Source organism: Carassius auratus, chromosome 43, assembly GCF_003368295.1.
Source record: "Carassius auratus strain Wakin chromosome 43, ASM336829v1, whole genome shotgun sequence".
NCBI lineage: Eukaryota > Metazoa > Chordata > Actinopteri > Cypriniformes > Cyprinidae > Carassius > Carassius auratus.
The window spans coordinates 5,947,039-5,963,725 of NC_039285.1; the positions used below are offsets into that span (position 1 = coordinate 5,947,039).

Genomic DNA, 16,687 nt, shown 5'->3' on the forward strand with positions numbered 1-16,687 from the left:
TGCAGAAACAGTAGAATTTCCTGTATAGAACACACCAAAGAAATGGTAAAGAGACAAAGAGCAGAAACTCGATTTTACTAAACATATTTGCTGTAAAAGTAGATTAATAAATAAATAAGTGTACTTTTTTTTTTTTTTACAAATTAATTAATTTTAGCTGGAATTGTCCTTACCTTGATTTAATAATACTGTCTCTTGTGTACTATTTGCAGACATGTCTATGATGTACAGTCTGTACATGTAAGATGTAGTGTCTAAGTCACTCACAAATTAAATTGTGAGAGATCCTTTTCAGAACTACAGGGGAAGGATACTTCATAATAGTCATAACTACTCGAGAGACTTGAATTCAGTCCCAACACACTTTCGGGGAACATATGTGGTCTACGAGGTGACAGGAAGTTGGGAGGGGTCCCTACGTTTCGATGTGGAAATAAAGTCAAGCAATACCAAAGCAAAGCCATTCTTTTGCAATCTCTGAGCCCTTAAAAAAGAGAGGGACTAGGAGGGGGAAAAAAACTATTTTATGTGTTTATAAAAGAGGTAGTCCGATTTTTGTGTAGTTATTAATCTTGAAATGAAGTGGGATCAGATTTGAACAAGTTTTTTTTTTTTCTGTACAGCTGATAGAAAATGTTAATTTACAATCATATGCAACATTTTTGTGGTATTATAAGCAATAAAAATATGACAAAATACAGGTCATACAGGGTTTTTTTGTCTTGAGCAGTTTTTGGTTTTATATTATAATATAATGTGTTGATTATCACTCCAGTCCATCTGCATTATTAATTTGATATTTTCTGTGTGGTTGATTTCCTATGACCCCTCTAACCACCTGTTTTCTGTTAAACAGGAAATTACAGTTTTCTAGAACCATGGTAATAACTCTGGTTTCCTCTTTCACAGTGTCATAAAGGATCACTCTAAAGATTAATTTGTACATTCTCTTTTTACTGAACACAGCAGTAAGACAGGCACTGACTTTATCATTTCTTTTTTAACACTCTTAAATATAAAAAAAATCTGTGGAGGAAAATGCTTAACTTCTCCCTTGCACACAAAAACTCTTTCTTAATAGTAGAAAAGGTTTTTAGTTGAAATTATACAAAAGTTCTTCACACTTAGTAAGACTGGATCTTTTAAGAAACGTTCACTGAAAGGTTTTTTGGGGAACCAAACTGGTTCTTCGGTGGCATCGCTGCAAAAACACTCTTTTCTAAAATCACTCTCTTAATGATTAAACTATTAAAAAAGTACATTTACTTATTTTCATGCATAAATTATGTTTAATTTATCCAACTAGATAATGTCCAAATACAAAATCCCCACTAAAGTCCATGAACTTTATGCACTTGTCATGTACAATAGTGTTTAAACTTTAACTATGTCTGCTTTGATCAAGTCGGCTTATTGCCACATAGCAGAACACTGAAAATAAAAAGTTGCAGCAATAGTGAATGTATGCAACCTACTTTGAGGACTGTGGCTGCATTTTACAATGAGATTACATCTTACAGGAAAATACGCCCAGAGTGTAGTCATACTGAGAGCTCATCTTTATGCATTTTCCACTGGAATGGAGCCATCTCTGCTTCAGAGGTTTGTTCCTCAATGTGCTGTAACAGAATACAGACCTCTCAGATGTCAATACATGTCAATGTATTTTAGTCAAAACTGACACACATCTGTATTTTATTTGTATTTGTTTATATTAGTCCTGGAAATATATTATGGTGACTTTCAAACAATATTCGTAATTCATCTGTGTGAAGATTATTCAGGAAAAAAAACACACCTTTTGTGTTCCATGGAAAGAAGAGCACACGTGTTTGGCCTGACATGAGGGAGAGTTGACAGAATTTTCATTTTTTGATAAACAATAGGCCTACCTTTCATTTGGAATGAGGGCATCTTACTTTATGAAAAGTACACAATGTAACATCTGCACAGATCTTTTGCAAGAAACTGAGACACCATCTGTTTTAATGAGGCTCATATCTGAATCACATAATATCAAATGTATTAGTAGTCACAGATGTTTGAGCGGTTACACACTTTAGGGAAGACTATGCTCTTGGGAAAATGAAACTGAGCTGGGAATACCTGACTACTTGTGTTTTTATATATATTGTTAATTGTTATTATATTTCGCTAATCAAGCTGTGCAACCTGATGAAGAAAGTGTGTCAGTGTGTTGGAAACTCACTGGGTATTGCAGTCTTCATCATTTGTGTGTGTCTATAGAATGTATGTTCTTGTTTAAATTATAGTTCATTGCATTTTATATATTTTTTTCATTATTGTAAAGATTGTATTTTATTTGTATTTCTCCTAAAATTCAATATTTGAAAGCTTTGATGTTACATTAATATTTTAAAAGCATAAAAATCGTTCCAACATGAAACCACAAGTCAGTCTGTACTAGTCAAACTGTGTTTTTATTGGATACACAGAAAGAAATTAAACGAAGCAGTAAAACGCCATGCATATGTTTTACATTTGCAGCTTCACTGTGATATTTCAGTTCAGCTCGATTTATTTAAGAAAGTTCATTTTGAAATGTTAGTCAGATGAATGAAGAAAATTCTTCAATCTCTGGAACCTAAAATGCATACTATTTCCTTACGGTCAAGTGTAATTTAAATCTAAATTTGGGATATATTCAAATTTAAATTACTTTTATTTGTTACATGCAGAATCAATATGAATTTATGTTGTGTATATTTGAAAAAAAAGATTTATAGGTGCAATAGTACGTGATGTTTTGTGTAACAAACAAAACAGACTTAAATGCCATCTCATGTGACGATTCTCTCTCTCTCTCTCTCTCTCTCTTGTTGTTATCATGAGTGCTGGGCAGACGCTGGGTGACTTATGAGGTGCTTCGCCTCTTTTAATCTAATAAACCATCTCTGAATCATGCTGCAGGATGGGCAGCACCCCAAATTTCTGGATGACCATGCTGGATGACATCATATAACCCTCATGCTGATCATGTGCTATAATTCTGCCATAATATGAACAAAGGTGCTCTTATGATTTACTCACTCTCGTGAGTAAAAGTCTTAAAATTCTGATCACAGCACAGACAGTCGGCCTGTGCTTCAGAGATGGGATCATCAGTCACTCTTTCTGCAGATTCTTTTGTTATGCTAGGTTGATTTTAGGAGAGAATCACTGAATCATTCATTCATTTAGGAATTTAGGAATAATACAATATGAGCAGTGGTGGACGAAGTACACAAATCAAGTACTTGAGTAAAAGTACAGATACATATGGTAAAATATTACTCCAGTAAAAGTAAAAGTACTCCTTTTTCAATTTTACTCAAGTGAAAGTACAAAAGTACTCAATTTTTTATGTACTTAAGTAAAAAAGTACTGCAAGATAGATGTTTGCAATTTTATATAGGCTACTTAATTTAATTTTATATTAGCACATTTTTTTATAATCCTACTGCTCAAAATACCTTGGATTTTTTCAAAATAACCACTATATGGAGTCAAGATATATTTTTGTTGTTGATATGGACTACGCTGATGAGAGTAATGTTCACTGTGAAGCTTACACTGTGATGTACCTGAGAAAACAGAGCTGACCATCTGATCTTTACCAGTAAGAACAAAGTATTTTAAAGTTTGTTGTTTTACAGAATATCAAAGTTACAGTAAAGACCAAAAGTTTGGACACACCTTTTCATTCAAAGAGTTTTCTTTATTTTCATGACTATGAAAATTGTAGAGTCACACTGAAGGCATCAAGGGCTATTTGACCAAGAAGGAGAGTGATGGGGTGCTGCGCCAGATGACCTGGCCTCCACAGTCACCGGACCTGAACCCAATCCAGATGGTTTAGGGGTGAGCTGGACCGCAGACAGAAGGCAAAAGGGCCAACAAGTGCTAAGCATCTCTCGGGGAACTCCTTCAAGACTGTTGGAAGACCATTTCAGGTGACTACCTCTTGAAGCTCATCAAGAGAAAGCCAAGAGTGTGCAAAGCAGTAATCAAAGCAAAAGGTGGATACTTTGAAGAACCTACAATATGACATATTTTCAGTTGTTTCACACTTTTTTGTTATGTATATAATTCCATATATAATTCCACATGTGTTAATTCATAGTTTTGATGCCTTCAGCGTGAATCTACTATTTTCATAGTCATGAAAATAAAGAAAACTCTTTGAATGAGAAGGTGTTTCCAAACTTTTGGTCTGTACTGTACATATGACATGATAATAAGGCCTGAAGTTAGATAGAACATTTTAAGGAAAAAAATAATAAAAGCATTTTCATAATGATTTTTTCCTTCTCAAATCTTGTCTGTGGTTTAAAAACACCTATGGCCAAACGGGGTGCATCTCTTCCCACTGATAATTACTGTTACCATGTTCTGAACATCACATCCTTTCTTTTCTAACCAGATATATATATATTTGAATAAAAATATTTGGACATTATTTATAAAAATTACATCAACTTAGCACCAACAAGCTTGTTAGCTAGACAGTTAGCATTTACTTATTTTCAGTACGATGAACATTCATGTCTGTCTACTCGTCTAGTTAATCCAAACAATATACATATGTATGACGTTACAGTCGATAAACAATATAAAAACAGACGTCACAAAGGACATTTTAATTAAACTGTTAACATTACGGCAGCGGTGAATTTGAACGTGTACAAGTTATTGTATTTAATCTGTGTTATTTTATGGGTTTTTTTGTTGTCGTTGTTTTTTTTTTACCTAGAATTGATGTGTCTGCATCGTCTGCACTCGAGCATTTCAGTGGGCTTAAATAGATTACTCTTTAGAATGGATTTAGTTCCCAAACAACTGACAGTTTTGACCCAAATATGATTTTCAGTTACAATAATTAATCCAAAATTTCGATATTAATAACTTACTTTTAGCAACATCAGATGCACGCCAGCTCACAAGATCTCCCGGTTCTTACTTCTGTAGACTCGCACTAAACGGTTCATTTGAATCAGTGAGTGGTCGACTCCAGAACAGCTGCAATCGGATCATTCTAATTCGTAAACGAATTGTTTGGTGTGATTCGCGATCCGATTTAAAAGTTTATTTTGAAAAGATTCAGTTCGTTCATGATGAATCAGACACCGCTTCTGCGTGTCGGAGCACATGATATTATAGGGAGTAACGATATGTTTTATGAAATGTAGTGAAGTAAAAAGTACGATTTTATGCTTTGGAATGTAGTGAAGTAAAAGTAAAAGTTGCTCAAAATAAAACTACTCCAGTAAAGTACAGATACTTGAAAAATGTACTTAAGTACAGTAACGAAGTAAAGCTACTCCGTTACTGTCCACCACTGAATATGAGTGAGTCATTTGAATCATTCACCCAGCCAATTAGTTCAAAAACACCTATTCATTGAAATTACTGGCTGACCAGCATACTAACATAGGCCTATTACTTTTACTATTTCTCCCAAATACAGATATTGCAGAATTAAGTAGAAGTATTAGTCGAATTCAGCCACTGTTTTTATGAGTGAGCCATTTAAATCATTCATTTACCCGAAATAAAGCTGCTATTTTATCTGACAAGTTTTTCCGGAGTAAAACAGACAAAACAGCTGGCAATGTTATGTCTAAAATGTAAGTAACAAATAAAAGTTTTTGTTTATTGAACTTTATAAGTGTATAGAACAGCTTGCCAACGACAGAATCGCAGCTGTGATATTGCTTCAGTAAATCATTAGTTTGAGTTTGTGGCCCGCCACACTCACTACTTCTGTAAATAATCAGTTATTGTAACAAACATAATGGGTTGTAGTATCCCAGTCCCATTTATCATATTATACAAAACCCTGGGAAAGCTAAAACAATTTTTAGCTCTAGAATGTTCTGGTATTGTTATTTCCGAGTATGGACATCCTGACTTTCTCTGTGCGTTATAGTCAGGAAAGTTTTCTTCATGTAAACAGAATATGTTAAGTTTTAACATTCTCCTAACCTCCAACATTTTATTACCTGCTACATGTAAATAACCAGTTGTTTTCTTATGCATTGTGTTCCATAAATATACGCAGTGGATATCATTAAACAATAATTCATTCAAATGACTGAATTATAAAAAATAATAATAATAATAATAAATGGTGTCATTCTAACCTCTGAGCAGCATTTATCACCCACTTGTTGTTACATCTTTCGTATATCATATTTTAAATGTTTGCAAGGTATTGTCTTCTATGAATTACCTCAGATACAAATATCTGCTTCATTTCAGAATATCAAGAGGGCATGCTGTCACCCTGAACGCACAATATATAAGACTAGCTGACTGAACCAAGATAAAGACTATGGTATCTACAGCTGATTGATCACTGTTTTTCCAAAGACTGCATTCAGTCTAAAATTTGCAGTGTGTCCAGGCTGTATCTGTCACTCTGTCCTGAAATTGTCACACACAGAGTCTGTGCACTCTCCAGGCACTTAGCTAATGGAGCTGATTGGTATGAATGGGGAAGCTGGTGCAGAGCAGAGCCGCTGCAGAGGGGAATGATGTTATAGGGTTTTTAATACCCTGCCAACTAAATCAATAACAATCAATCAGGATGAAGAGCTGAACACACATTAGACGATGCGGGCGTGGTTGCAGCATGACACTGGAGTCTTAACACAGAGCTGACACATAAAACACATATGTACATGGAAACCTAACCCATTTATTGCATAACTGCTATATAGCCACTATATAGCAGGAAATAAGAAAATGAAGCCTGCTGTTTATGGTTGTTTGAGGATAAAAACAAATTAAGGTGAGAGGGAGAAACATAGGAAAAGAAAAATGACAAATGAGATCTCTTTAAAATCTAGAATGCAATTAGAAATTTAATTAATTTTATAGCTATATACTTACTATATGCATTCTATTTTATTAAATCACAACCAGTTTTTCTGTTACCCAATTTTATTTCATGTTTTTAAATAACTTTTTTGTGTTTTTGTTTTATATATTTTACATTTGTGTCTGTTTTTATATCTCTAAATAATTTTTAAGGAGTCAAATCTGAGACAAGGTCTTTATTTGAATTGAACGCAATAGAGAACTCCATTAAAGTGATAGTTCACCTTAGTTCACATTAAAACTATGTCATCATTTCCTTACCCTCATGTCGTCCCAAATTTGTAGTTGCTTTTTTATGTTGAACATAAAAGAAGACATTTTGAAATAGTCTAACAGTTGGTAATTCCCATTGACTTCCATACTAGGAAAATAAATACTATGGAAGTCAATGGGAACCACCAACTGTACAATATATATACAATATACTGTACATCCCCTGGACGTTAAAATCTGCCACAAGGTCAAGGGGTCCGGTCTACTTTGTTGCACTCAACTGTCCACTTCCTCACAGATATTCCAATGAGACATGACAAGAAACACTGAATTAAGGATGTCTGTTGTTTCTACCACACACTGATTTCCTCTCATAATGTTACACAAACATACACTCATACATGCAGAATAAACAAAGGTTTTGTAGGCCAGATCTGGTCCTCAGGGGACACCAAACATGTGATGCACTGGAGGTGGACAGAACCGGAGAAAACAATAGAGAGCAGCCTGACTGACTGACCGGCTGACAATAAATATGCTGAATCAGCTGGTCCTCTGACAGAAAAAAACAACCATTAAAACCAAAGTTTACCCCAAAATGAAAATTAACTGATACACGCCATCCAAGATGTATTTGAGTTTGTTTCTTAATTGGAAAAAGGTTTAGAGAAATTTTGCATTACATCACTTGCTCACCAATGAACCAATTATACCAGAACTGCAGTGAATGGGTACCGTCAGAATGACAGTCCAAACAGTTGATAAAAACATTACAATAAGCCACAAGTATTGAACACGACTCCTGTCCATCAGTTAATGTCTTGTGAAGCAAAAATCTGTGTCTGTAATAAATGAACCCATTTCACTGCAATTTTGAATTTTTTGGCGAATTGTTCCTTTCAATACAAAGAACAGGAAAGTATTATTTTATTGAATCTCCACAATCTTTTCTAATATTCAGCAATGTCACACATCTTTTTTTTATTATATATTTCACACAGAATACCTTTGCAACTGCATAGTACAGTATTACGATGTCACACAACACCCACTGTGACAGTAAATGGTGCATAGCCAAGTATAACATATATTTTCTTTATTCTTATAATATATCACATTCTCCGACACGCAGATGCGGTTAAAGATTCCTGAATGAATCGAGACTTTTCAATTAACCATTTAAATCGGATCGCAAATCGCACCAAACGATTCGTTTATGAATTAGAATGATCCGCTTGCAGCTGTTCTAGAGTCGACAACTCACTGATTCAAATGAACCGTTTAGTGCGAGTCTCCAGTGAACTGAATTCACAAGTAAGAATTGCGAGATCTTGAAGTCCAGTGTTTCGTTTCCACAGTCTGTGATGATTTGGGGTGCAATGTCATCTGCTGGTTTTGGTCCATTGTATTTTTATGAAAACCAAAGTCACTGAACCCTTTTACCAGGAAATTTTGGAGCACTTCATGCTTCCTTCTGCTGACCAACTTTTTTCAAGATGCTGATTTCATTTTCCAGCAGGATTTGGCACCTGCCCACACTGCCAAAAGCACTAAAAGTTGGTGTTGGTGACCATGGTGTTGGTGTGCTTGACTTGCCAGCAAACTCACCAGACCTGAACCCCAGAGCGAATATATGGGTTATTGTCAAGAGGAAGATGAGAAACAAGAGACCAAAAAATGCAGATGAGCTGAAGGCCACTGTAAAAGATACCTTCCACCTCAGCAGTGCCACAAACTGATCACCTCCATGCCACGCTGAACTGAGGCAGTAATTAAGGCAAAAGGAGCCCCTACCAAGTATTGAGTACATGTACAGTAAGGTTTTTTTTTTTTTTTTTTTTTTATTATGAAGTTTTTTAATTTGTTGAGATAGTGAATTGGTGGGTTTTTGTTAAATGTGAGCCAAAATCATCACAATGAAAAGAACCAAAGGCTTGAACTACGTCAGTCTGTGTGCATTAATTGTATTTAATACATGAGTTTCACAATTTGAGGTGAATTACTGAAGTAAATGAACTTTTCCATGATATTCTAATTTATTGAGATGCAGCTGTAAATCTGGTGGAAAAAGAAAGGATGTGATGCTCAGAACATGGTAACTACAGTAATTATCAAAGTGGGAAGTGATGCCCTCTGGGGGCATTTGGCCAGGGGTGTTTTTACACCACAGACAAGGTTTGAGAAGGAAAAAAATCATTATGAAAATATAATTATATTTTCCAAAAAAATCTTCTTCCTAACTTCAGGCCTTATTCTCATGTCATATATAACTGTGATGTTCTGCAAAACAACAAACTTTAAGACACTTTTTTTCTTACTGGTGAAAATCAGATGGTTAAATATGTTTTCTCTCAGGTATATCACAGTGTAAGCTTCACAGTGAACATTACTCTCATCAGCATAGTCCATATCACCAACAGAAATATATCTTGACTCCATATAGTGGTTATTTTGGGAAAATCCCAGGTATTTTGAGCAGTAGGATTATAATAAATATGTGCTCATATAAAATTAAATTATGTAGCCTATATAAAATTGCTAAATATATATCTTTTACTTAAGTACATTAAAAAATGTTGTACTTTTGTACTTTCACTTGAGTAAAAATGAAAAAGGAGTTCTTTTAATTTTACTGAAGTAATATTTTATTATAGGTATCTGTAATTTTATTCAAGTACCGTATTTTCCGGACTATAAGTCACACTTTTTTCATAGTTTGGCTGGTCCTGCGACTTATAGTCAGGTGCGACTTATTTATCAAATTTAATTTTACATGAACCAAGAGAAATTAACTAATAGAAAACATTACCGTCTACAACCGGGAGAGGGCGCTCTATACTGCCAGTGATGCTGCACAGTGCTCCTGTAGTCTACACTAAGCGGCATAGAGCGCCCTCTCGCGGCTGTAGACGGTAATGTTTCTCTTGGTTCTTGGGTCTAAATAAATGCGACTTATAGTCCAGTGCGACTTATATATGTTTTTTCCTCGTCATGACCTATTTTGAACTGATGCGACTTATACTCAGGTACGACTTATAGTCCGAAAAATATGCGTACTTGATTTGTGTACTTCGTCCACCACTGCTCACACAAACACTCCATACTGAGAAAAAAACATACATAAGTGGAGTGTGTCACTTGCTTGTTTTCTATCAATCACTGATGAGTGTTAATCAGGTCTTTGGAAAGTCACAAATGTCTACATTGCAAGATCTGTGAAGATGGATGGAACAGATATATGCGTGAATGCTTCACTTTTGTTCCCTGCAGTTTGGCAAGACAAACACACACAACATATGAGAACTGAGCTAAAAGAATCCTCAGAATTGACTTAAAATCTACAAACATTTCTGTGGAAAACCCCATGAAATCAAAAGTGGAGTTATGTGAGTTACAATTGATGCAATGTTTGAGTTCCAGACAGCACTCAGACAGACTAAACGTCTTGCTACTCTGCCATATGTCCTTAAAACATCCTCTCACAGGCCAGCCATAATGAGACACTGAAGAAGAAATAAAAATGAGTTTCCCCTTGTTTATTAAAGGTCCCTGACCGAGCAGCAGCCTCGGTCAGCACTTAAAGCATCATGCTGCAGATAGCCCAGAATTCAAGGCCATGATTCAATGTGATTAAATTTTCCACAAAGGCAGCAGAACTGCTTTTTCCACTGTGTACTTGAATAGATTTCCTCTCCAAATCTCCAACTCTGAGAGGAAAAGGAGCAGAGGTAACCTGTGTGGTTTTTCTGATAACTGTCCATCCTTCGCTGTCCTTGGAGTGTGTGTATGTGTGTTTTCTGTACCTGATAACGGTCCATCCTCTGGCTCAACATAATCTGTTCTGACTGGCAGGCTGTCCTGGATTTGGTGTTCCTATTTCCAGAACACACAGGGAAAAAAGGACAATGTCAATCAATCTGCTTTGAACACATCATTTTAATGTTGTGACCCTGAGTGAGATGAAAATCACAGGACTAAAATAACAGTCCCCTGAAGACCTAAAAAAATCCTACATTCCTGCTAGAGGTCATGACCCTTTTCATGAAAAAAATAGCACTAGAACTTCCAGAATTAAGAAGGAAACCTGCATTCCAGAGTGACTTGCTGTATAATTTTACATAACAAATATACTAGAAAACGTGGATAGCATTTAAATGAATGTGTATGTAAATGCTACAAATGTAACATTCCTGTCGCTCGAACAGTACACCAAGGTCATGGGTTCGATTCCCAGCGAATGCATTAACTGATGAAATGTGCATTTTTGATTACACTTAAAAATAAAGATTCCAAAAGGGTGTTTCACAGCAATGCCATAGATACATTTTCAGTACTTTTCAGTGAACAGTCCCTAAAAGAACCACTTTTTTTTCTTAGTGGGAAGAATATTTTAATAATCTAAATTACCTTTTTTACACTATAAAGAAAATTTGTCCAATTTTGAAATAGAGGGTTCTTCAAGGAACCATGGATAATAATAAAAACCTTTATTTTTAAATGTACAGTCGCTTTGGATATATGCAAAAAAACAAAAAAAAAACGTTCCATAATATAAATATAAACAATATTTTATTACTCAGAGGTTGCTCCATCACAGTTTAGTAGATTGAATTTATGTTTCATTAAAATATATTTTTCATCATAATTTTTCCTTATTTGATATAAAAACAAAAAAATTGTAAACAGCTACAAAATTAATACAGGAGCCTCTCAACAAAAATTTCTCTCAGTTTCATCTCATTGCTGAGATTTTAAACATATTAAAAGTATATCATTTGTGATTTTTATTTGTGTTCGGATCTTTATTTTAAAAATCAAATTTAATTAATTGTTTCCTCCTTATTGTCTCTTCCAAAACTGTCAATTCTTATTAATTTTTAATGGAATAATGTAATCTCAATCATATATATATATATATATATATATATATATATATATATATATATATATATATATATTACAGTTGATGTACCTTAATATTAAATCAAAAATATTACTTTCTACATGTCATCCTCATGACAACACTTCAATATTTGCAGAGGATTGCCAAACACATATGTTGTCAACAAAACTCTAGAAACTGGCTCTCAGAAGTTCATACACAAGCCATTGCACACATGCACACACACACACACACACACACACACACACACACACACACACAGGTTTCCCCTTGTTCAACGTGCTTTTCCTTTTTCCTGTAGATATAGGAGGTGTGGTTGAAGTCATCTGGATTTTCCTCTGAACATCACAAAACATACACTCAGGTTTCTTTTCAAATACTGGGGCCAATTTCAAGTTTTTGATAATATTTCTGTGGTTCATGTTTCCGGTTTGCAAGTCGCATCACTATTATTATTGCTCATGTGGGTAATGATTTGAACAGACATCTAACTGAAAATATTAAACTTTAGCAGATTAAATAAAATAAATAAATACAAATAAAATAAATCCATATAAAACTGGTTAGAAAACCTCATTAATCAGCATTAAAGAGGAACGTGCCATAATTAGTGAGTAAATCATTTGCAACCACTGATTACACATTAGCAACATTTACATTTTAGTCAGAATATTAATTAGGAGTGCATTTGTACATATAATCTAAAAAAACAAAGAAACTAAATTTGATATATAGGCTTATGTGCATATGAAACACACACATACACAAAAAATATTCAGTTAGGGGGTTATATAATAGTCACTTCATGGCTATTATTTGATGCACAAAGTATACAGAGCTTGAAAACTTGATAGCTGTAGCATGGTTTTATCTCTGAATCATGTTTCATGAGCGCACTCATACACATATGGAGCAGTTAGAGGCTCCTGTTGAAAAGTGATAGCCCTTGAATGGCATCCATCCCCACTTCTCTTTAATTGACAGTACACACATTTTCACTGCATTTGAACTCAAGACCGCAACTGACCTTTCTTTGTGGGTGCCAGGTGTCTTATATTAACATATTACTTCAACATGAGCGCTCTCGTCAGCACTGGCTGCTACTACAATACCATTTGAGAGTTTGTGTGTGCATTTAGAGAAGCCTTTACTTATATTTAACAAACACAAAGAATGGGAAGAATCTCTTGGCCCTGACACAGCAGGGTATGTGGAGGACAGACTGATTTAATAACACAAGGAAGATAGATCTTCCTCAGGGAGAGGCAGGATACTGGATTTATGGGCAGTGATGACGTGGGACAAGAAGCATTCATGGAGCTATACAATACCTGGAGAGAGCTATCCATTAGCATTCACATGCATCTCAATGCCATGCCATTCTGGAAGTACATGATTTTAAGGCTGCCATCTTTGCTCATGGACACATAGCAAAACACATAGCACAAAGACAGCAGACGGGAAAAGTCCATTATTTACAGACCCAAATCAACACTATCATGATGGATTTTGTTTCTTTTATGGAACATTTAAAAAGGACCATTTGAATTACACTCACCTAAAGGATTATTAGGAACACCATACTAATACTGTGTTTGACCCCCTTTCGCCTTCAGAACTGCCTTAATTCTACATGGCATTGATTCAACAAGGTGCTGAAAGCATTCTTTAGAAATGTTGGCACATATTGATAGGATATCATCTTGCAGTTGATGGAGATTTGTGGGATGCACATCCAGGGCACGAAGCACCCATTCCACCACATCCCAAAGATGCTATTGGGTTGAGATCTGGTGACTGTGGGGGCCATTTTAGTACAGTGAACTCATTGTCACGTTCAAGAAACCAATTTGAAATGATTCAAGCTTTGTGACATGGTGCATTATCCTGCTGGAAGTAGCCATCAGAGGATGGGTACATGGTGGTCATAAAGGGATGGACATGGTCAGAAACAATGCTCAGGTAGTCCGTAGCACTTAAATGATGCCCAATTGGCACTAAGGGGCCTAAAGTGTGCCAATAAAACAGCCCCCACACCATTACACCACCAGCAGCCTGCAGAGTGGTAACAAGGCATGATGGATCCATGTTCTCATTCTGTTTACGCCAAATTCTGACTCTACCATCTGAATGTCTCAACAGAAATCGAGACTCATAAGACCAGGCAACATTTTTCCAGTCTTCAACTCTCCAATTTTGGTGAGCTTGTGCAAATTGTAACCTCTTTTTCCTATTTGTAGTGGAGATGATTGGAACCCGGTGGGGTTTTCTGCTGTTGTAGCCCATCCGCCTCAAGTTTGCTTAAATCACCTTTCTTTCCCATTCTGACATTCAATTTGGAGTTCAGGAGATTGTCTTGACCAGGACCACACACCTAAATGCATTGAAGCAACTGCCATGTGATTGGTTGATTAGATAATTGCATTAATGAGAAATTGAACAGGTGTTCCTTAAGAATCCTTTAAGTGAGTGTATTTTTTGAAAATCTTGAAATATTTTGTTGTTTGGTCCCTGACATTCTTCAAAATATTACTTTGCATTGAGTGATGACTGTCCTTCTGTTGAAATTATATTAATAATTTGTCTGTTAGAATCAGAAAATCATTCATAGTGAGACTATGCTTTAATTAGCAAAACATTGCATTAGAAGTCAGAAACACGCACACACATACGTTTAACAGCATTGCTAATGAGAAGCCTTTAAGTCTTGTTCATGGACTGAGACCTCAATAAATCTCAATAGCAGGTTAGGCTAGTCCTAACCTTTCCAGGAAGTTACAATTACGTTAAACTTAAAAGGCCAAGCCAACTGAAAAGCCTTAATTCTTTTAAACATATCAAGCAAAAATGGTTAGTGGTTATTTAAGGTGATCATCTGATTTAATAACTCAGACAATGTTAGTTTGGTCATTTAGAACTTTAGCTTAAGTACAAGAGCTAAAGTGCAACCAGTTTGACGTGTCCTAAATGAGTTGTCTAAACGTTCACACATCCTGATAAAGACCTTAACGAAATCAGTCCATATTAGCTTTGAGTCATCTGTATTCAGATTTATAGTGTTTCCCAATTCATCTACTGTTACAACTTTTTGTAGTTAAGAGTGTGAAAAGTGTTGACTCATAATTCAGATTTTATTTCTAAAAGCCAAAATATTAGAATTATAAACTCAGAATTGTGGAAAAGTTGCTAAAAAAAAAGACTTGTGAGATGTAAACTTAAAACGGTGAGAAAAAAAGTAAAAACTTTGTTATAAAAAGTTGCAATAACCTTTTTAATTCTGTGGAATCCATACAAGTTAAAGTTTGAGTGCAAATCCTAGTAATACACTGTTCTTACCTTTTGTGGCCTGATGATAGATGGACGAGGAATATGTGGCCGTTTTGTGTCCACAACAGGGCTCTTATCCTGGGCATCGTCTTCTTCTGAGAGCCCTTCTGAGGTTGGATACGAATGAAGTGTGTCCTGGTTCTCTGTGTCCAGTTTTTTGGTTTTGGAGTCAGTCCCATTAGTCTTCATCTGGACGGAGACGCAGCTAAATGAAGGCTGGCTGTCAGTCCGCACAGGGATTATTGGACCAGGCTGAGTGAGAACAGCCAGGCCCATGGCAGTATCTGGTCCAGTTTTGGAGATTTCAGGGTCCAGGTATGGAGCAGAATCAGCAGAAACATCTGGAGGACCACCGAAACAGTACTGTAGCACTGAGCACGGGAACCCATGCATCACGCTAGATGATACAAGTGTCCAATGAGATTATGAAGCTTCAGTTTATGGATGAGATCCCAATACACTAAACCGTTTCAGGATACCATCACAGTTTGATGGTTTTCCATGTTTTCACGTGAAAACATCCAAGAAAGATTGACCTCCGGAGACCTTCCCGCAAGCGATTAAGTTGTACTCATAGGCTCAACATGTTTTTCAGAGCAACATAAGCCAGTCTAGCTCCAATAACGTTCTCCATGAATGCATCTAGGAATCTTCCAAACACATCCCTGTCAAATTATCAACTAAAAACGTGCAGAATTCACTTGAGTCTACTCTGCACTCGTCCTTCCTCGTAACATGCTCTCTCTGAGGATGAATGTGAGGCTTGGGGCTTTGCTAGCGATGGGTTTGGTGGGGGTGTCTGTGTGTCAGGTTACCTGAGCAGGTACTCCCCCTGCCAAGGGCCTGTGGCATTGTCCTCGAGCATCCCAGTGTGCCAAGTGGAGGAGTTGGGTTTCAGGGTCTCAGTAACTGATAGGCTTTTAGTGAAACTCAGTTGTGGCAGTTTAAGGCAAGGAGCAAAAGAGTGAGAAAGCGTTATCAGAGACATCAGAACTGATCACTGGAATGAACAAAAGCATCTGGAAAAAAGTTTTTTTTTTGACACACTTAAGTAAGATTTATGTTCATCTTTATATTTAATATCAGAATTACTACTATCGTCTTTGAAATGTGGTTAAAGTGCACTGATGAATTTATTGACAAGCATATACAGTATGTTAGGGCTAAGGTAAAATATACTTCAACATAATTTCTATTGAAACTCCCACGGCATGTATTTATATATATTTGTAACAATGAAGTTGCAATTTAGTGCATTTTAAATATTTTTTTACTTTAAATGTAATATCAAATAGTGTAGTGACTTAAAAAGAACTTTACAAGTGCTTGAGTATGTTAGTAACTTCTTCAAAGCACAACAAA

The 16,687-nt window shown here is 35.7% G+C and overlaps 1 protein-coding gene across 1 annotated transcript; it reads right to left on the reverse strand.

Moving 5' to 3' along the window:
* Nucleotides 1-10,725: 10,725 nt before the first annotated feature.
* On the reverse strand, nucleotides 10,726-16,028 carry LOC113061220 (uncharacterized). The gene is made up of 2 exons (XM_026230260.1): nucleotides 15,335-16,028; nucleotides 10,726-10,968 (listed from the first exon to the last, which is right to left on the reverse strand). The coding sequence occupies exons 1-2, from the start codon at nucleotides 15,716-15,718 to the stop codon at nucleotides 10,726-10,728; spliced, it is 627 nt and encodes a 208-aa protein (XP_026086045.1). The 5' UTR covers nucleotides 15,719-16,028.
* Nucleotides 16,029-16,687: the final 659 nt, after the last annotated feature.

Excerpts from the sequence above, each read along its gene's own strand:
- LOC113061220 (XM_026230260.1), bottom strand. The coding sequence starts at position 15,718 with ATGCATGGGTTCCCGTGCTCAGTGCTACAGTACTGTTTCGGTGGTCCT. Across the intron at positions 10,969-15,334 it reads CTATCATCAGGCCACAAAAG|GAACACCAAATCCAGGACAG; the intron begins GTAAGAACAGTG and ends TTCTGGAAATAG.